General features: G+C 38.5%; 1 protein-coding gene across 3 annotated transcripts in view; it reads right to left on the bottom strand.

Moving 5' to 3' along the window:
* Positions 1–23,132, bottom strand: part of furina (furin (paired basic amino acid cleaving enzyme) a) — an 82,067-nt gene that overhangs the window by 32,927 nt on the left and 26,008 nt on the right. For all 3 annotated transcript variants that reach the window (XM_026169440.1, XM_026169457.1, XM_026169448.1), the window contains exon 3: positions 7,142–7,240. In XM_026169440.1, coding sequence (XP_026025225.1) covers positions 7,142–7,240 — 99 coding nt within the window. The remainder of the gene's footprint in view (positions 1–7,141; positions 7,241–23,132) is intronic.

Below are 23,132 nucleotides of genomic sequence, written 5' to 3'. Positions count from 1 at the left end.
GAGAAGAAGTACTAGAAGTTGCCTATTGATATGAGCTATTGGCTAATGCTTGTAATTTGACTTAGTAGCAGTTAGTAGATATTTGGTTTTATACCGTTTTTGACCTTAGGTTAGAGAACTGTCTTGCTTTTGTTTTTTGTGTTAGTCTAGTGTTGGGTTGGTTTGAAGCCTTAAAAAAAAAAAAAAAAAAAAAGATGTCTAGAAGCAAATAAACTGCTCATCTCTAGGCAGGAGATTTAACAAGTACCCTAATTACTCCAAAAAGGGCAGATAACAGTACAGTTTAGAGAAATAAAGCCAGCTGATGATATGCAATGTCTCTCAGTCACTCTAATATTGGCTTCCTAAGGAAAAGGGCACAACTGACAAAAAAAGGATGTCTACAGTCAGTTGTACATCGTGACCAATTTGTAATTTTCAGTCATAAAAAAAAAAAAAAAAAAAAAAAAAGACATTTTCTCCTGCGTCATCACGTGGTTCTATGTGACTTTCCCTTCTTCGTTTTCTGCAATGTTTTTATCACACCTTAATCTTGGTTTCACACCTATGCAGGGTCGGTGGTTGTTGTGCAACATTTCCACAATGATTCTCTTCAAACAGATCAAGATTCTTGGAAGACAGAAAATGTTTGCAAAGTCTGATGCAACACAGGAAATTCTAAAATTTGCAACAGAGGATTTTCACTATAAACATGGTGTGTGGAGTGTATACTACTAGATCTAATCTCATCAATTAATGCAAGTCATAGTTCAAGTGTATGCCTTTGGTGCCCTTGAAAGCTATTCACATACACAAAACCATGCAAAAGCAATATCTGGCATGCCAGAGAAGGCATGCCACCTTTATCAAACTCTATACATTAAAACCAATATAAAATTAATGATCCTTTTAGGGTCTTTTTCATCTTTGCATGACTAAAAGAAAACACTATGTTTGATACAAACAGCAGCCACTGCAGTTTAGAAATCAGTACTTGTCCCATTAGCTGTTAAGTTTGGTTAAAACACAGGGTTAATCTTTCCTATGTTAGTCATAATAGATGACTGCCAAGTCATACACACTCGACTTCCAGCAAACATGCAGAATAGCTTCCCTGCAGTCGTTACAGTTCCTGCTCCTTTCAGCTTCAGGCATCTCAGTGACACCAGTTATTTCCAGCTAATTTGTGCAGTCAGTCATCTTAATGTCACACACAGTTCTTGGAAATGTCCATCAAACTGAACAAAGACATAATTTTCCACTAATTAATGTATTAGAGAGGAGTACTTTAGTTCTAGTCACAAGGAACTGACAGCAGAGATTAGTGGCCCAGGCGTGTCCATAAACTATGCACGCAATGAGGATGCAGAGTTTTAGAAATGCATCTCCCCGCTGACACCTTACATTATTTACCAATCATTTTTAATAGCGTGTCTTTTCTATAAATTGAGCATCTCCATACTTAAGTAAACAGTGAACAGAAATGGTGTAAGTTATATACTTTTTCAAAACCAAACTTGAACAGATTCCTACTTTTTCCTGGAGTGTAGCAAGCATTTCCACTTTCTACCTTTTAAAAAGAGTCTTTTGAAAACCTTCAATAGTCTGTGACAGAACACAAAGTATCTATGAAGTTGTCAAATGGGCACTTTTATTAAAAGCAGGCTTTGAAAATTAAAAACTGTCTATCTCATACGCCCAGACCGGCCAACGCACAACTAATGTTTACAAACAGATTGCCTTGGCTCATGTTTAGGTGGAGAGTCCTATCTCTGCAACACATAGGCTCCCCACCCTTCCCATCTTACCCAACCACTGCTTTGCCCTTCATTATACAAACACAGCATCCTCCCACAGGGACCAAGTTGGAGCCTCAAATGAGGAATCATTCCTGTAAAGGAATACAGTAGAGTGCCATTCGTATCACACCTCAGTCACAATGTCATTTATGTTTACAGAGCTGTTATTATTCTTGACATAAAAAGCCTCAACCAGCCAAACCTATTACAGCAAATCCAGCTTACAGTGCTCTGTGTATGCGCGCATCTTCTTTTTCTTCATTTCATTATTTTGTTGAATAGAAGTAAACTTCCCAAACAAACCAAAAGGAAAAGCACAGACGGCATAAAACGGGAAAGCTGAAGTCGTGGAGGTAGTAGATAGACCCAAGCTTTAAATCTTGAACAGACCCTATTAACAGTGCTCTCAGCTCCGTCGTCATTCTATGAGATCTGGCATAGGTCCAGGTGCTTTTGTAAGTAATTAGATGCTCTTCAAAGAGAGTTTACTGAGCCTTTTGTTCAGGCTTCATCTCAATCAGTTTAAAAGCTGCAGAGGGCCTTGCTAAGATTTAAAATTCCTTTTATTTGAAGCATTTCTGCAATATTTTATGGAAAAACACTTGGGCTGATGCAAATGCAAGTCTGACCTGCCGGTTTTCAAGCTCTAATCAAACTATTCATTACAGGAAAGTTTAAAATGTGTAGCAATACTAATACGTTTGCAAGTTAATGATAATTGTGCAAAGCTCTACTGATAAAATAAACTCATGAATACTAATCTGACCATCGTGAACTAGACTGGAGGACATGAAACTGTAAGGCTCCACTTTCTCTGAGTTGCTGTGGGGGAAAAAAGGATTCAAAAACAGGAAATGGAACACCAGCGTTAAAGGAAATCCCAAAGAGGGAGGTGGACCACTTCTAACATGTACGCAAACAAACCCAGCAGAAGTTGTTCTACTCCCAGTGTGCACCTGTACTGCAGAGATGCAGTGTGTGGCCAGAGATACTTCAAGGCAGATTTCATTTCATTTCTTCCGAGGCAGGAGTAGTTTTGATGCACATAATGATTCTGCAGATGCACCTGTCGAGATTACGGTAGCGGGCATTAAATTTCGAGGTTTACAGAATAGACAGGACACAATTTAAATGCAAATACATTTATATCGTTTCCAGAGACTTGTAAAAAAAGCTCCTCTTTGCTTTCATACAACTTACGAGGACAGGAACAGTGTTGAGAAGCTGGAGCCAGATTATAAAAGTAGTATTATTCACAGTTATGTATCATGTTTTTTTAGTCAGTTTTTTTCAGTGAAACCCAGTGCACACAGATCACTGTGATCCAGTGTCAGGGAGAAAAAACAAACAAACAAACAAAAACCCATCAGCGTTTAAATGAATAGAATAAAATATATGCAAGTATAATATTATATTCTATATAATATTATAGTTTTTTTCCTTTTCTGCATAATTTAGAATCCACTGCAATCAGCTGGAAGTTATGATTCAACTCTTGATTCCTGCATGTGATTCGGTCTGAAAGTCACCCTAAACTCTCCTGTCACAAAAACAGAAGGTCATTTCCAGCTCCTTCAAAGATTACACAACAACGGGGCAAAAAAATTAACATAAAATACTATAGGAAACCCACTGAGCTGAGCTTAGAGCTGTAATAATTGCTTAATTAATGGATCAAAGGATTATCTCAGGAGGTAAAATGGGTCGCTCATTAATTACAGGGTTGGTGGTTCAGTTCCGGCTCCCTTTTTATGCACCCCTCAGGCCAGACACTGAAACTGGCTTCGGATGGTCACCCCAGCATGTCGCACAATAACCTGCTGCTTTAGCTACATGTGAAGTTGAGGCATGTCATATATCTATAATCCAAATTGATTGGTACACTAGTTGATGTTTGCATTTATGCTTATGGGGTCAGTAATTTAGCAACTTTAGTAGTTAGCAGATACAGACAAAAAGAAAGTTTACTACAAAGCTGCCATGTTTGACGAGTTTTTGTATTTATTTATTTTTTTTTATATTGATTTGGTTTTAAGTAGAGATGGCACGATACCACTTTTTAATGTCCGATACCGATATCATAAATTTGGATATCTGCAGATATCGATATGAATCCGATATAGCGCATTTAGTAATCAATAAAACAGTTTTTTATAAATATCTTGCTGCATTTTGTATAAGTTCATACTCGAGTTTTAAAAAAAACAAGAGATTGAAGCTATTCTGTTATACCTGTATGCAAAAAATACACTCTACCCAAAACATTTTATAGTTCAGCAACACTGATCAATCTAATAAATTTAAACCTACACCGTCCTCCCTATTCTGGTATTTTAAAGAGTACTTAGTGGAAATATTAAGCAACCTAACTAATAGGGTTGCCAACTCCCAGCAAAAATATTAGGGAACCACCCCCGCCCTTAATGGATGTATCCATCCATCCATTCGCTTCCGCTTATCCTTTTCAGGGTCGCTGGAGCCTATCCCAGCTGTCATAGGGCGAGAGGCGGGGTACACCCTGGACAGGTCGCCAGTTTGTCGCAGGGCTAACAATGGATGTAATCAACTTTAATTTAATGCAAGTGTAAAACAAATGCACAGAAATCAATTATTTTTCTACAATATTTAAATAGATTCAACATCTCAGGAAAAAGTACTATAGCTTACTAGGGTGTATATTAGACTTATTAGTTACTATATACAATAATGGATTTCTATACATTTAATCAGTTGGCCACTTTTGTTGTAAGATTCAGATAATTATTTATTTATTAAGTTTTTAAATGACATAAAGAAAAATATTTATTTGTGCCCCCCTTTCTCTGTTAATGCCCAAACTGGCCCCCGACAAAACTTTGCTAGACCCGCCCCTGCACAGTTACCAGCCGTCAGCTATGTAGAAAAGGATCCTGCTGTTATTTGTCTCTCAGAAACAGTTCATAACTTCCCTTCAACTCATTCATGTCACCTAAAAGGTAAACCTGTTTCTCCATCACCTGTTCAGCTCTGATGATTCAGTAAGGACATCTCCTGGTTTCATCTTCATGTTTCCCTCTCATATCCAAACCGATGTCATGACCAGCAGCTTTTACAGCTGTGGCTCCAGCAAACATCAGCTGATACTAGAAAGTAATATTAAATACATTCTAACAGCTTATCAAGCTTAAACATGCTGCTGTTGTTTATACGCTGTTCTACTTTTTCTGGTGCAAAATGGGTGATAAAATGGGTGATAAACGTCTCTTGTTTGTGATAAACAAACAAGAGACGGGACTTGCGGCAGAAGAGCCGATCAGCTGATCATTGATCAGTTTCATGTTTGAAGTAATAACAGGAGAGGAAGGAGGAGTGAATGAGAGAAGTAGATGCAACTGCACAGCAAAGACAGAATAACTCCAGCTTTGTGTCTTAATTCTAGCTGAAGTACGGGACAAATCGCTTCCTTTTCACCTCAATATGGAACTCCAATGGCCAGTCTAGCTGTGGCTCAATATATCAGTTGTTAAGCTTAACGTGGAAATACTATGCAAACATTCAGGGATGAACTTACACACTTGCTTTACTTCTCTGGGACCGTTTTCGCCAAGATGAATTGCCGCGGTTAGGAAGCATGTAGCGAGGTTCCAAATGCTCCAACAGACCGCCAACAGCCGCTCTATCACGTGACACTTACTGCTCCGATGCACCGATCTGGGATACGCCAAGTAACGTGTTTTGTGAGGTGATTTTGTGATACTTCGGATCAGATTACATTTTTTATTTCTCTCCGATATCCGATCCAGTAATTTAGGTCAGTATCGGACTGATACGTAATATCGGATTGGTCCATCTCTAGTTTTAAGTGTCTATTTTCAAAATGAACGATTTTCTTTTATTTAGAAGCATTAAAAACAATCCTTCAAACATTCTCTTTCTCACTTGCTTTCCCACAGCCATGAATGCTAATTTCACACCCTTCCCTTTCTCCCTTCCAGTGGGGGGTAGGACACTGACTCATTTTCACACTAACCTCAAACTCCTACAAAAAAAGCAAGAAAACACAGACATGTGAATTTACAAATTACATCAGTTAAGGAGGAGGAAGAATCAGGTCGATAGAGAAGTGCATGTTCACCTTCCAAGCCCTTGAGTAAATGAGGGAGGGAAAAAAAAAAAAGGGGGGGGGGGGGGGGAGGAGAGGAAATTGTTTGGACTGACAAACCAGAACCAGAATAAAGATCTTACATTTTTTTTAAGTTAGATTATTATTACAATGCCAAACAATAAAAACAGAATGACTTTAATATTGAACATATGGTAATAAAATGCAAGAAAATCTGCCTGCACAACATAATGGGGTTGTCATCCGTTTTATCAACCTAATTGTTCAATATGTTAAACACGTTTCTTCCCCATTATCCCAGCCCATGTACACTGAACAGCTACTTTATTTGGTACACAGTGGTTTGCCTACGGAACTGCTTTAATTCTTCATAGCATCGTTTCAACAAGGTTGCTGGAAACGTTTCTGAGGTTAGACAAAATCAATGTGCAAAACCAACCGAAATTGACACCAAAGCACAGTTTGTTCACGCCAGCAGATGTGATTCTCTTTCGGTTGTGTGGGAAAATCCCAGCCTTTCTGAAATAGTCAGACTGGCCTGACTGACACCAACAATGATCCAAAAGTCACTTAAATGAATTTTCTCCCTCATTATGACGCTCAGTTTAACCTTTGTCTTGATCGTACCGACATGACTAAATGCACCGAGTTGTTGCCATTGGACTTTCTGATTAGGTATTTGTATGAACAAGCAGTTGAAGAGATGTACCTAACAAAATGGTTGGTGAGCCCACACAAGGCACTAATCTTATTAAAAAAAACAAACAAACAAAAGCACCAGTGCCATTATTTAGGTTTGTGTATGGAAATAAAACTAGTGTAATATTTGTGTTTGTCTTAAAAGCATTTGTTTATCTGTTTATGTTCTTATGAACTTAGCAAGAGTTTATGTTCCCCCATTTCTGACATTTTAGATGACAACCCACAGCAAATGATTTTAAGAGATGGCTTTATATTTGAAAATAAATAAATAAATAAATTTAAAAAAAAAACTACATCCAAAGTAGGATTTATAAGCTTTAAAAGGAGCCCAGAGAGTGCGGTTTACTAGGTCAAACACAATTCTAAAGCCCGATTCACTACAAAGTTCTTCCAAAATGCCAAAAAATAAACCCCAACACTGCAAAAATCCATCACACAAAGAGCGCTCTAGCATAAAGCAGCAGTTTCAACACTTCACACCTAGTCAGTCACCATTACATTAGAAACCAACAGACTTCCTTTGCATGCATGACTTTAGCACCAAAAACAAATGTCTTACCTTGGGATCGTTTAGTAGACGGACGTGCGTCCCCCTGTGATCCGACAGTGATCTCTTCACCACTGTGCGATGCCGAAAGTGATAATAATCGCCAAATACCTGCAGAGATTAGGAGATATGATCCATTATCACATCAGAGCCATTTAAGTCTCTCTGTAGTCTGATAACAGCTCTTCATATGATAATAGGTTCAATAAAGTATGAAATCACTGTAGTCTCTATCCTTTCATATTCTCGACCAATAAATCAATATTTTCAGGAAGATCACAACTGTGTGTACAGAGCCAGTGCAAAGTCAGGCAACACGCAGCTGGCAGTTAATTTATAAAATACACAGGTATTGGTATGACCTTCAGACCAGTTATAGAAATATTTCATAAATATAAACATATGCTCATATAAAGAGTACACGTGGTTACATAAAATTCTTAAAGAAAAATGCAACATAACAGATGATTTAAAAAAAAAAAAAACAACATGTTTCTATTTACTACAGTCCATCTATAAACCCATTTTGGCCTGGCTTATCTCTCCCATCTTTGCAACCATTTCTCTCCACATTTTGCAGCACCTAATTAGGCTAATGGGCTGCCAGCAATGCATGACACGATGTACTCGCATTGTTTGTGTAAACCTACCGCACCCCACTCATGGTACCACAAACTTGACTTACACATTACTCATTGGGAAATCCTATACGTGACCCATATTCCTCTGTAATCAGTCCATTAATACAGTATGAACCTAGGTTATTAATATTGAGCAGCAGCACACTTGGGAGAACAAGTTGTCTAAGCAAATGAAAAACACTTCACATCACAGCAGAGCAGTTTCAGAGGGAAAGAAACATGGTGGCTTTGTTTTACTTTATTTTTTTAAAAAGGTATATATTTAAAAAAAAAAAAAAAAAAAAAAAAAAAGAAAAAAAGAAAAAAAAAAAAAACCACTATAATAACCCATTATCACACTGATCCTTGTTTTCAAAGCCCCGCATTATGAAACGATTCAGTATGTTATAGAAACAATGCAATTAAACATTTTTTAAAAAGGGCTATATTTAGTAATGAAAGTAAAATGTTCTCGGGTGGTGGTAATGAGGCGGTGCCTGTAATTAAGCTTTTTTTTTTTTTTTTAAAGTTTAGTTTGACTTTTTGTTTTCAAAGAAGGATTTCCAAAGCCAGTTTTGAGTGTTAAAAATGTTGATGGGTAGCCTTAATTAGGAGTGGAGAACAACCATATATAATCAATGTGTCTGCCTGAGCCCGTTAGTCACTGCGCGCTACATGGACTGTTGATACAGTCTAATGAGTGATGACTAAATAAACTAACTAAATGAATTAATGGTGAGAATCTACACATCCCAAAAATAAATTAATTGACACTGAATCCAATTTTATAGTCCATTACCAATTTAAATCATCTTTCAATAAAAAGAAACTGACTCAAGGGGGAGGTTTAGCTTGCTTTTGTACTAGTTCTCTACTGGTGTTTTGACTTTCTGATCAATTATTAAAGCAAATGTACTCATCAGTTAGAGCAAAAATTACCAATGAGTTTTGGAGGAAAAAAAAAATACCCATTTATGTTCCAACTAATCAAACAATCAAAAAAATGTATTGAGTAGCAGCTGATTTTCCCCTTCCTTATGTTTCTCCTCAGTTTCCCTGCTTGTTCCCGCTCGGCATTTGTGTGATTTCTCTCCAGCTGCCACTTGCACACTCTTGCACTGATCCACTAATCAACCTCCGGCTGGATACATTCCGGCTCTTCACTCGATTATCTCACACATTGTGCAGTTAGCCAATGTGTTCCAAATACAACGGACAGCTTCTAGTTCAGTTTTTTTCTTGTGCTACCAAGCCTGCCAGCCCTGCCCCCTCTTCCACATCCACTCATAAGCTCAAGGGCCAGCTACGCTCTCCTTCCTGCTCGCTCCACCTTAAGCAGTTTCCTTCCTCATGCTCATCCTGGCAATGGTACTGTACAACAAATTCAGTTCAACTGCTCATTCTGCTGGAGTCCTGCTTTTGGTTCTCATTCGGCTTCTTTATATTCTGAACCGTTAACTAAAACATACTTACACATTTTTTTGTGTGTGTTGTGTGTCCCAGTAGAGATTGGTGTTGAGCTAAGGTAGTGCAACACTCCTCAACTCTAAAACAGATACGGCTCAGCCTACCAACCTCCTCTGCTCCCATTTAATCACAGTAAACAGGCCAATTCAGCCTGGCTGACACAAAAAGCTCCTGCACACAAAAACCAAAGGACAATAGGGAGGCAATAAGCGAGAGGGAGGACACACTTTACAGTGATATTTAGCTCAGAGGTGGGACTACCAAAACCACAAGTCTCTGTGTGCAAAAATCATTAAAGAACAAGTCTGGATATAAAAGGGGAGAGAACACTGACAACCAAAAGGCATTAGCCGAGCCAACCAACCCTTTTCTGAATAAAAGAATGAAAGCAGGTAGCGTGTCCATTGTGTTTGCCAAGATAAGAGCCTGGGAGGCTGGACACTGATCAAAGACATGGGCAAAGAGTGGCAGGATTCATTAAGCAACCTTAAATAACACCAACATCAGTGAAAAGACTGGCTGAATGGAATAATTGAAACTCATTGCAATGATTGTCAAAGAAGATAAACAAGGTTAAAAACAAAACAAAAGAAAAAGTCACTGTTATCCAACTTGGGAAACCTTTTAATTAAATATATGTGTCTGAAATTTTTATTTCCATAGGTCATAATTATTTCACTTTAAGGCATCTTGTCATCAGATTTTTAGGAAATTTGCAAAGTTATGCCAACCTCCCTACAAAAAAAGGAAAAACAAAAGAACGCCAATCTGGCCTGTGATTAGTTTTTGGACAAAAACACCTTGCATGCACACACATACTCGAGCAGGGACAAAAAGGTCAATTCCCCTGAAAACATCTCAACTGTTACAAATGTATGCGCACACATACACTTACCCACACTTAACCAAAGGAAATCCATTCCAGTCCTGTTAAATGTCTACCCTGCAGCTTAATCATCATCATCAGGCAATCAGCAACAAATCTTAAGAGCTTGTGTTTAACAATTTATCTCAGGATCACACTGTTTCTGTGGGGTTTTAACTGCTTTCCACTGAGAGAGAAAGGGCCATTTACAGCAAAGACACTCACGTGGAAAACTGATCTGGTCCACAACTTCTGATGCGATAAGCTGGGCACCGCTGGAGCACGACAGACTTAACCAGTGCTCACCTAGTGGCCTGTTACTAAAGTGAGGCATTAATCCATCAACCTCATTAATATGCATAGTAACAGACAGTGGAAAATTACTGTCTGCTGCTTTGTTTGCACGTTGGCTCCCTCCTCAGCTGCCAAATTTACCTTTTGGGCAAAGCACTTATTGAAAGGTTTGGTATCTCATCTCCAGAGGCTGTTGACACAATTATGTTTTACAAAGAGCCAAACAATGTCTGGAGACAAATTGGGAAAGAGGTTTGGGGCTGCAATAAGACGATAGCAAACAGTTTCGGATGCTGTGAACATCGAGCCTGTGGATTTTTGAAAATCCCATTCAAGGGGGAGCCATCATTGTGGTTCAACTATGGACACATCAAACCACCCCACACTTCATTTTCATTTGGATTGCGTTTGATTTAAGAGAATCACAATCACATTACCATATTTTGCTCGTGCATCAGTGAGCAGAGATAAATTGAAAAAAAATTAGACTTTCATAGGACAAGTAATCATCCTAAAATAGTTCAGCAACTTGTTTATTTAATGAGGCTGAAGTCCAATTACTCGCTGCGGTGAATGGGCAGAACAGGGCACAGATGGCCACAGTGGCAGCTGGATATAACAAACTGTTTCTTAAAAATAAATAAATAAATGAAATAAAATAAAATAAAGACAACAACAGAGTAGACAGACCAACCCGAGCTCCCCGCACACACCTGAAAATGGGCTTTCACAGCTGGTCTATGTTTCTGCCAAACCGCATTTAGTCATTACATGTTCTCTCCTCATTGTTTGCCCCCTTAATTATTTTCCTAGCACACGGCGTCTCTAGTTACTCATTAACCTTTAGTTTTATTTGGCAACTATGCTATGCATTTACTTAATAAGAACGCAAGCTAAATCATCACCACAGTGGCTCAATGGCACTGTTGCCCCACAGGAAGAACAGTGTTTTGAAACCTAGCCACAACAAGGCTGTTTTGTATAAGATTTGTATGTGCTCTGTGTTTGCATAAACTGCCTCCAGTTTTAACCCATCCTATGAGGATCTAAATGCAGACAGCAAACATTTTGCACAAGTTAAAGAAAATTACTCAAAAAAACAAAAACAAACAAACAAAAAAACAACAACACTTGCTTCAAACTTCAATTTAACATTTTTTGTTTTCTGTTGAAGAGCTGTAAATTAAGCAGTGGGTAATTTGACAAACAAAAAATGTCTAAATTAATATAATACAAACTGGAACAAACTGTTAAACATATGAAGCCTTACAAGGTAAAAGCAAGCTACCTTATTTATCAACAACCAATCCACTCTCAACAAGCTACCGCCCTCATTCCTCAGCTCTGTTTATACTGTAAACAGAGATTATAATTCTTGGCACAGTCGACCATTCAGTCTACACAAACTGTTTTGAAGAACTCTGATTAGCTCATTTAATGTTGAACAAAAAAAAGAAAATGGATTAAATACAGAATTGACATTTCTGTACAGAGGACAGGCTGATATAGGCAGTTTCAATATCTACACTTGAAAGAAAAGAAAATGACCCACAGAGTTAAGAGAGCCTAAGTTTAAGTGCTAATGATTTAATGATTAAGCTCATTTTGTATTATGTGTCTGGATGGGTTAATGTGCAAAACAAAAAGGTCAGGATGCCCTCCTTTAGCAGATGATTAACCTTCTCAGGGGTCTGCCACTTGGCTTTTGTTGGCTAGTTGGGGACCTCTGATGAACCCAAACACCTACATCCACCTGCTGGCAACACAGCAGGTGGATGTTGGCAGATTCTGTTCAGTAATGTAATGCAATACTTGAAATCCTCGTCACATTTTTACTTCTTGTTAACCATTGACTACACAGTAAATGCCAATTTTTTTATTGACTAAAATAAATAATATTTACACTGATGCAGTCAAATAAAATACTGATTCTCGCACCTTAAATTTATGGCAAGCCTCTATAATAACAATGCAATAAAACAAAAGAGGCAACTATTGTTTGCCTTCTAAATTACTTAATAAAAAACAAAGAAATATTAGCTCATTATATGCTCCTTTCTTATTGAGTCCCTGCAGAAATGACGGACTCAGCATCTCGGCCACTGCAGCACAACCTCAACTTTATAGAGAGGATGAGCGTGTAAAAAGTTTACAGTGTCATTGCAGGAGTGCTGCAGGGCTGGTAGCTCACGGGTCGATGCATGCTGTTCTCAGATGACTAACTCCTTGCAGTGTCTTTATGGTGCTGTGAAGGTAAAGTCAGAAGCGCAGGACAAGACACATACACAGCTGCTCTAACACCCCAAGTCCCAGCTGCACTGAGTTTGTACAAACTAACATAATCAATTATAGAAAAGCCAATACATCTGAGCAGTAGAAATCCAATCCATCTGTGCAATCGTGTTATGATATATGGAGATATATATGTGTACACACACACACACACACACACACACACACACACACACACACACACACACCCCTTTAGGTATTTAGCCCCATTTGTGAATCACATTGTTTCCTCGAGTGTCTCCATGGTCACACATTAAAAACAAATGTCTGAAAAAGTGAAAGGAGAAAAAAAAAAAATGCCAGAATGTTCTGGCTGAATACTGAAGACTTACTGTGAGACACTGAAAGCTGTCCTCAGGATGAAGTCAGATAACACGCTAAAAATGAGCTCATCCTGAGCACAACTACAACCAGCAGGTGCTGTAGGGAAAATGTCTGAGATACGCATTCATGAAAATATTCTCAGAAATGAAACAAGGTTCATTGGATGATGGCTGACCGCAAAAAAATACCTTCAATTATTAACCTTTATTTAACCACCAAGTAAAAATAATTCAGACTTTTTAAAAGAGCTTTGTGGGTCCAGATAGGCAGCATTGCCATAGCATGGTTTTTGATGCGATGAGTTGTTGAGTTCGAACCCAAGACCTTCCTGCTGTGAGGAAACATTGCCAACCACAGGACCACTTTAGCATTGTTCAATTCAATTTGATTTATACAGCACCAAATTACAACAGCAGCTTCCTTAAGGCACTTTGCACTGTGGGGAAAAGACCCTACAATGATACAACAATATACCCAGAGATGGTTGAAGAATTAATTCCTCAGCTGTCTTGGGACATGTGTGCAAAAATGTATCTGGGATTTAACTGTCACAGATAAGATGTTTAAAAAGCTATATATATGTGAAGGTCTTGATATTCATTGTGCTTTAGAAAAAGAGTGAAGTATGCACGCGTCACCATTTCCTGAACTGGGAAATTCATCTACTGAAGGTTTTGATGTACAACCAGCAGTATTCACAAGAAACACAAAGGTAAAGGCAAGTGCAAGATATGAATCATCCACAGCAGATGATTCAGACTAAAATAAATCCGCGTTTGTCCAACAGCCCATTTTTTTGTATTCATTCTGATAGCAGTGGTGGCACTGTAATATTGTTCATTACTCTCCCAGTAACATTTTACTTTCATTAATATTTAAAATTACGTCTAATTTATTTTGCTGTAAACACCTCCCAGGCAGCTACAGTGCATATATACATGCACACTTTTTTTTAAAGCAGTTCACTAATGCAATACAATGTCCCAAGCAGGCATAAAGTGATAGTCTAACTCGAGCAGTCGTCTTGCATTGATCCTTTTAATTGTTAATAACAGAGCAAAGAATTCCCTCAATCTGGACAAAAGATTCAATTAGAAGAGTGCAAACATGCTAAATTACTAATCGAAAAACTTGGCTGATGTGAAAATGTCCCTTCTTGTTAACTGAAAGAACTATACTGAAATAAATATCTATAATGTTAAAAAAATAAATAAAAATAAGGCACATGTGTGATTATGCTCGTAGAACTTCTAACATGATGAACCTCTAATGACAATTGTGCACTCGCTCTTACAGCTGGGAAACAAACTACTTTTCATGATCAGCCTGCTGGAAATCAAAGATTGCCCCATTAGATTTGTATTAACAGTTGAGAGATAATCTCTTTAAACCCATCAACAACTCTCATGCAGATGCCTTGATGAGCTCTTCCTCATTAGTGGACTGTATCCATCACTGGTGTGTGTGTGTGTGTGTGTGTGTGTGTGTGTGTGTGTGTGTGTGTGTGTGTGTGATGAGGTGGGAGCATTGGGGCTGGGGGTGTCTGGAAAGGAAAGACATCTATACAGAGATGGAGGAAATTGGAGAGGGACAGAGAGGAAGCAGGCTTTTATCACAAGGGAGGCAATTCTATCAGTGGGAGAGCAGAGTGTATGATTGCTTCTGACACTGCGAGGGAATACCAAATCTAATCTGAGCTTTCAATCTGTATTAAAAAAAAAAAAAAAAAAGTACAGAAAACTGACCAAAACAGTTTAAATGGAGAAAATGATGCTCTTTAAAACCAAAAAGATACCAGGGAGTCATTTTGCGCTTCGGGGTTCTTCCTATTTTGCCCCCCTTTTCCAGCAAACTTCTATCTTTTGCGGTTATTTTGGTCTATTTCATAAATAAAAATTAAAAGTAGGTTTGAGTGAACAAAATCATACTGAACAAAACAGGTTTAATCTTTTGGTTTTAGAACGGTGGTGATTTTCCTCTTACTAAAACCTTTATTGGAGTCTGCAAAATCTCTATGCAGAAACAAATAATAATCCTGTTATTGTGTAAATACACTGTTGTGGCATTCTGGCTAAATAATTACTTAGAGACTGGAGCTCAAGGTTGCGAAGTTCATGAAAGACAAAAGGCGATACACAGCATTTATTCTGGTTGCAGTGCTAAAACAGTGAGCAACAACACTGCTGCCAAAACAGGAAGTAACTGGTTCTGCTGATACCTTCCTCGTCCCTCAAACATTTTGACATCTGTGCAGCCTTGTGTATTACAGTTTCTTTGAAGAACTACAGCTATAAAGAATGGATCATTACAACAAAATTTCTTTCCTGCTACTACATTGCTGTATAACTTGTTAATGTTCAGCTAAGCTTAACAGTTGGTTGTTTGTGACGATATATGTAGCAGCAGTTCAATGATATTGCCACTTATTTCAAAATAATTTGGTTGTGACAGTCATATTAACACAGTTATAAGGCAGTTGGTAGAGAGCCGCTTTGCAGGCTGTGCTGTACAGGTATACAAGCAGCTCTGCATAAATCACACCATCCTGCTTGCCTTGTTTTTGAATATATAAAGCTCATTGTGCCCGACGCTCCCTACCACAGTAAACAATACTCTGTGCAAGCAGCAGAGCCAAACCACATGACAAACTGCATATGGTCATTACTGTGGAAACAAATGCGTTTCCATTTTTTTTTTCCCTTCATTTTTTGCAAAATTATCTAGCCTTATGAAACAGCAACATTTTCATATGATAACTGGCCATGTTCTAATGCAGTATGAAAAATGCCCCAACATGGTTGTAGCGGTTTGTCTGGGTTACCTGAAACATTCTTGATAGCACTCTACATGCAGAAAATGTACACTTTTTAGGAAATGGAGAAAATAATCCGCATGATGGGGTGAAATGTTTTGGGGGGTTTTCCCAGCTCTCAAAAAGGTCACACCATTTCACATTCATGAAGATTCTCTTCCCCCCTTAACACTGAACAAAGTCAAATCTGACAGTGCTGAGAAGAACAGAAGATGCACCATGAATTCACTGGCAGGTAGTTTGCTTCTCAGCCCCAAAGGCCCCCTGTCAGGAGTGCTGGAATAAAAGCTATTATATAAGGAGACATGAAAGCAGGGTGCAAAAAAAATATATATCTTGGATTGGATGCCATTAATATGCACTGATGAATAACCATGAGCGCTGATATTAATTCTGCAATGAGTCAGATTACCGCACTGAATTAAACGATTAGGCTGAAATGTAGGTCTCATCACCTGGTTTCTGTTTTATTTTTATTTCCCTATTTTAAGGTCAGTTTATGATGTACATGCAGAGGTGATGTTCTTTACAGGGAGTTTAACAACTGAATCTGAAGTTAACAGTGCATCTAAACTAGCAAAGTAGCACTTGGATTGTAAATTCTAAGACCACAAGGATGCGCGCGCGCGCACACACACACACACACACACACACACACACACACCTCTGTGCTCATTTCAAATATAATGTCAGTAATAACCTGTTGAATTTCTTCCCACCTTCCCCTCTTCCTTGCTCACACACACAGACTCTCTCACACACTCACTGAAGATGGTGCAAAAGGTGATTGCCAGTGGGACAGGGGCTAATAAGATTTAATTCTGCAGTCTAATTCTATCTCCCCTTTTAACTCACGGAGCAAAGATAGAGCACTCCTGCAAGACAGTAATACCAAACAGGCTCTCCCCCAACCACCACTGATGGACCGCTGGGGCCATGTGAGGAAGCTGCACTCTCTTAATTTCCATCTAAAACATTTCCATCACTGTCCTCTCCCTCCACAGAGGACTGAGCATTTTAGTCTCTACACCTACCACACCACCACAGGTAGCTGAGCCCTCTGCACTTCAATTTAAAGGAGTGTCATGAGGGTCTCCCCAAGGTGCACAGCAGCTGCATTTTAAGAGTGACTTTGAGGGAAATTGTGAGGTGAAGGCCATTTCTTTAATGAAAACTGCCTTAAGTTAGAACATTTCTTGGCTATTTTTGATGGCCTTAGCACAATATGGAAACTCTAGGGCTTTGAAGACCACCTCTGTACTCTTAATGAGGAGTTCTGACACCTCAGAGTGTGTGTGTGTGTGTGTGTGTGTGTGTGTGTGTGTGTGTGTGTGTGTGTGTGTGTGTGTGTGTGTGTGTGTGTGTGTATGTATATATATATATATATATATATATATATATATATATATATATATATATATATATATATATATATATATATATATATATATATATATATATATATATAAATAAATAAATAAGTAAAGACATGGGTTGACGACCATTAAAATATTTTCCAGTTTTTCTAAGGTTAGAGGATCATCTCTCTCTAACAGCTAACTTCTGAGGCAAACTCAGTCATTGTGTTCATCAGCTCAGAAAAGAGCTTCAAGAGTTGCTCCTCTCAGACTTTCTAAGAACAATATTTAACACTGTTCATTAGACTGGGCTCATTTTGACCATTTTCTGAGTGTTCTGTTATCTTTGACTAGTCTGGACTTTATTGTGTGAACAACAAGTAAATTATTCACCCAGAATATCCTTAATCATTATTTGTTTGTTTATTCCAGTACATCCTGCTACACAGTGTTGGCATTAAATACTGCTGCCAAGGCCCGAGGATGTATGCATTAGTCCATGTGTGAGATCGCCCTGTTATTCCACAACAGTCACTGACTCAGTACTTCTCAATGCGCCATATGGGAAGTCGGGTGAAAGATCGCAAAACAAGACGCAGCACACATTTTGAACAGGGGAAGCCCTTAAAGCCTGTTTGTTACTGCTGCTTCCATGGAGACCGAGATTCAGTTTTGACAATCTGGTATCTTTTAAGGGAGCGAGAAGGGCAAGGGAAGGTGATAAAGTATTTGGTTTGTCAAAATAAGAACAGCCTAGGTGAGTAAGGAAAGGGATTATGCACACTGGAATTCATCCACAAGTAATGTGGTGTTATTTTTAAGTGCAGCAGGGCTTTTCAAAACATCACCCAAACTAGACACAACCGCTGTGCATTTGATATGGCATGCTTTGAAAACATTCATGATTTAAAAAAATAAATAAATAAAAATGTTGAGCACATATTTCAGGCTGAATAGCCGTCTCATCAGTCATTACTTATCTGTACTGCCATTGTCTTGCTTGAGGAAAGACTACACGCTGGGGCTTTGTGCTTTTATGATGTTACAGTAAAGGTGCTAATTTGGGGGGAAAGTCTTCCTCATCAGTAATGGGCACCTGGTGCCTTATGGGCCACTACTCACATGCACTCACATCTTTCATCCCTTTAGCTTAAATTTATTTCAACATCAATTTCACAGATAAACGTGCAGCAATAGGCAAGAAATTGATGGTGCCACAAAGTGTTCCGGCGACTACTCACACATATGTGCCAACACACACACACACACACACACACACACACACACACACACACACACACACACAAGTTGTGAAATATTTCTTCAGAAAACTGCTTCCAAGTAACTGAACAGTCTAAATGAGGCACCAGCATAGTGAGGCTCATCAGCAGCAGTGCATAAATGCATATTACAGGCACACCCACTTTCTAGCTATCTGCAAGAGATTTAAAAAGAAAAAAAAAAAAAAATCTTAAGCTCTGCACTGATATCAAAGTTTCCCATAAATGAACTGCATCGCAACTGTGAACGGTACCAGGAAAAAGCCACGGACCATTTCTGAAAGCACTTTTGATATTTATCTGTTGTAAGAAACCAAAGGACATCCTGTAAGTAAAGGATCATTTCCCCGAATATCTCAGTCATCTTTAAAGTAGATAGTACAGGGAAAGCATTTTACACTTAGGTTTTATGTAGCGGATAATGGCTGGCTGGCTCTTCTAAGGAATTTTTGGGATGTCTTTTATATTCAAATACATTCAAAAGAAGATTAATAATCACAGTTCAACGCATCGACTTCTGAGATTTGACTTTCAAAGAAGATTTGTTCCCCCCCCCACATCTAGTTAGAATAGTTAAGTATAAGCATAACCTAAGTCACATCCAGTCAACTTTATTGTGCATCTTCCAGTTTGCAAAGAACAAATCTGTCACATCACAGCATACGACACAAACATCCCCATCGATTCAATATCCAAAGGTGAGTTGGATGACATCCATTAAAAGGTTTATAGATCAGAAGGGACATAGAAACAAGAAAAATGTAGATTCCCAATTAAATTTACTCACTTGTAAACAGATTAGAGCAGGGGTCTCGAACTCCAGTCCTCGAGGGCCGCTGTCCTGAAGCTTTTCCATGTGTCCCTGTTGCAACACGCCTGAATACACTTAGTAGGTCATTAGCAAGACTCTATAGAATGTGACTGCATGCTGAGGTGGTGATTCAGCCACTGGATTCATGTTACAGCAGCTCATGAGTGAATGAACATGGTGCAATAAAAGTACTTTTAGAAGTATATTTTTCCAAACACTTACATTAACTTAAATTTACTTGAATAGGGTTAGGGGTTGCCACTTCAGCATGCAGTCAAGTTCTATACTCTTGCTAATTTTACTCATTTTACTCAGGCGTGTTGCAACAGGGACACATGGAAAAGCTTCAGGACAGCGGCCCTCGAGGACTGGAGTTCGAGACCCGTGGATTAGAGTGTTACCTCCAAAAATGATGTGCAACAAGGACAGGGTTTTAGCGTTCTCAGTCACCTCACCATTCCTATCCTTGGGGCATCATTGTGTCAAAACAGGTGACTTTTATACACAAGAAGTCACACTTGGTAATGGGTTGATCCGAAATCTTTTTAATACCCCAAGAATTGTATATTCATCAGTTTTCTTCAACTTCGAGCAAGAGCCTATACCTTGACAGTAGAGGTGGGAATCACCATACATCCCACGATACGATATTATTGCAATTTTTAAAAATATTTTGCGATATTCAGATTCTGTACATAAAGGTAAACTTTATCAATATTCATTTTATCTAATATCAAAGTCTCACACTCAGTCTTTCTCTCATTTCAGTCAGTTTTATTGTTGACAAACTGAACGGTTTGTATTACAGTCTAGTCCAACTTAACTGAATGCAACCATCTGGTACAATTATAGCTATTCTGAACTATGCAATTTATGAAAACTATGCAGCCCCTTCAGCAACTGAAGAATTTGAAAGTAAATTAAAACAAAATATAATTTTACATTAAATAAAAAAGTTTTAAACTTAATTAAAATAAAACATGTCTTAAATTAAAATAAGTAAACTGTCATGTTTATTGCTGCCAAAAAACAAGTTAAACACATTTGGACAGTGAAGGAATGTCAGGATTCTTGCTCAGAAAAAGGAGCTGATCATGTTCCATTCCACAAAAACTTTTTTTGTAACAAAATATCGATTTCTGCTGTCCTTGTATCGATACATTATTAGCAAACAAAATATCACGATACTACACAGTATGGATTTTTTTCCCCCACCCCTACTTGACAGGTCACCAGGCCTACCTTGACAGCACCATTCATACTTTCATTCACACCTATGGGCAATTTTAGATTCACCAATTACCCTAACCTGACTAACTGCATGTTTTTGGACTATGGGAGGAAGGCAGAGTACCCAGAGAAATTATGCAAACTCCACACAAAGGCCAGAGAGTGAATGTTAACACAGGACCTTCTTTTTTGAGGGAACAGTGCTAACCACCATGCTGCCCTACACAAAGTTGTATGTACTTCCTAAACCTTACCAAGTTGTCTTTACTGCTACAGCTAATCAGTAAACTTACAGACTGCAGATTTAAAAATCTAGTAACCCGATGATATATTAGCCATTATTTTTTCCCCTTTTAGATGCATGAAACAGATTCCCTAACATTTGTTACGTTATTTACTCGTTTACTCTGGCCAAGTTGGCTTCTGTTGTGGTGCTCTAAACACTCATAACACTGTTGAAAGCCAACACCCTCCACATCTTCTCTTTACTTATTGTGTGGATGCCGTAGTGAGATGAGCATCCGTTCTCAGACTGGGAGGCCCGGGTTCAAATCCCGCTTATGTCAACATTTCTTTCAGTTAACAGTTAGACTTTTTTTTAACTCTTTTCAACACAAATTTCAGCTTTTTCACCACTTTTCAGCACAAATACCAGCTTTTTCAGCTGTTTTCAGCAAAAACCTCTTTTCAGCAGAATTCTGCTCATTCAACTCTTTTCAGCAGAATTTTCACCTCTTTTCTGCCCAAATTCTGCTTATTCACCTCTTCTGCAAAATTTTCAGCAGTTTCACCTCTTATCAGCACAATTCTCAGCAGCTTCTGCTCATTTCAGCAGAATTGTCAGTCTCTCCACCTCTTCTTTGTGAGAATGAGGTTGGTGCTGTGAGATGAGTAGCTGCCTTGAGACCAAAAGGGCCAGGTTCGAATCCTGCTCAGGGCAACATTTTTTTTCAACTTCATACTTTTTCAGCTTTTTTCAGCAGACATCTTCAGCGTTAAGGCATCCACACAGCATTTTCGCAGGAAATGCAAATTTTTCTAGTTTTAATCTACTGTCCATTATAAATGCCAACATGATATATTGCCAAACACCCAATATTGGCTGATAATATCAGTCTGCAGTTAAACTGGTCAAGCTCTAACAACGAGTAGAAGTGAAAGTAAAAATGTGTGGGCACCCAAAGGGATATGAGCCAGGCTTTTCCAGCTATAAACCCAGGAGATTATACCGGCAGCATCCCTCCAACCTCATTATGAGGAATTTGCAAGTCTTTAAAATGGGATGTTACCTCCAAGCAGCCGACATAGTTGTAGCCCGAGCATCTGAGCACTGGTCCAGTTTATGGGGAGGAGAAGTCTTGATGCGACACAACAGACAATCCTGCCCATCATTACACAATTTCTTGCTGATCAATAGGTGGCAAGAAGGCAAAAATAAACTTAGCTGGCAGATAAGCTGTTTAATAAAACTTAAAAAATAAAAAATAAAAAAGTTGAACAAAAACTCCACAGGTGACCTTCACGTTTCGGTTAGCAACATAGAAGCTGAGCTGATAAGCGAATAAATCAGAAGACTAAGCGGAGTACTACGCACACGCTGGGTGTAATGAGCAAATGATGATTAGCACGGTAGTCTTATTTACGATAAGCCCGAGTGAAAATACTGTCAACAGCAATAAAGTAGAAGTGAAATCAGTTCCAAGCAGATTGTCAGAGAAACTGGGCCACCATGGCTGATGATGAACCATCATCATCATCATCATCATCATCGTAGGAAAGCACATCAACATAGAAATCACAGCTGTGCCCTGCTGCAGTCGCCACTGTTGCAATACGTGCTGCACCTCTTTGTTCCTCAAATATGAAACTGATGTGTTCATTTATGTGGGTGAAAGTCAATCAACAAAATTATTCATAATTTCCTTACCCTAGGCAGTATGAACAAATACACTCTTCCAACCAAATAATTCAGCAGTCGAGGGAAGATATGTTGAATGAACTTACAAAACAGAATTATTCATAGTAGACAGCACCATGGAGCAAAACAACTCGTGTCCACATTATGAGAATGAAAAGCAGTCACTGCCTTGTCAAGAATCATTAAACTCATATGACATGGCTGCCTTTATTTCAGCTCCCTGTCAAATAAAGATGCACTTGGTGTGGCTTAAAAATAATATCAATTACGCACTCGTTCCATAGAGTGGAGAGTGTACAGACATTAAGCCTGTGTACTGCCTTGCATATTGTGTGTAATCCTGGCACAGGAAACATCAAAGTCAAGCCAAACATCAATACAGTTTAAGTAACACAACACTGAGTAGAGAGAACTGTGTGTGCAAGATGAATTACCAAAAGCAATTATAAGAATAATTTACTTGCTCACTTAAATTCACTGTCAGACCATATGGTCTCTCAAAATGTGTGTAAAGTGTCTACCACTGAAAGCTGACATTGTCAAAAGGAACTGTGGCTTTTCAGTGTACCCTTATGATTGGCACATCTTTAGCCAATAACCAACCGACTGACCACAGATGAGCAAATCCTGAGCAATCCTGCCTTCTAACTCTTAGGATTATAAATTCCAAAATAAACTTTATTGTACTCAATATGACCTGAAACTAGTGACTGAGATCAGAAAGTTGTTAGG

This window comes from Astatotilapia calliptera, chromosome 1 (assembly GCF_900246225.1).
Source record: "Astatotilapia calliptera chromosome 1, fAstCal1.2, whole genome shotgun sequence".
Classification (NCBI taxonomy): Eukaryota; Metazoa; Chordata; class Actinopteri; order Cichliformes; family Cichlidae; genus Astatotilapia; species Astatotilapia calliptera.
The sequence above is the reverse complement of the archived record's forward strand: the minus strand, read 5'-3'. Positions and strand labels throughout refer to the sequence as shown.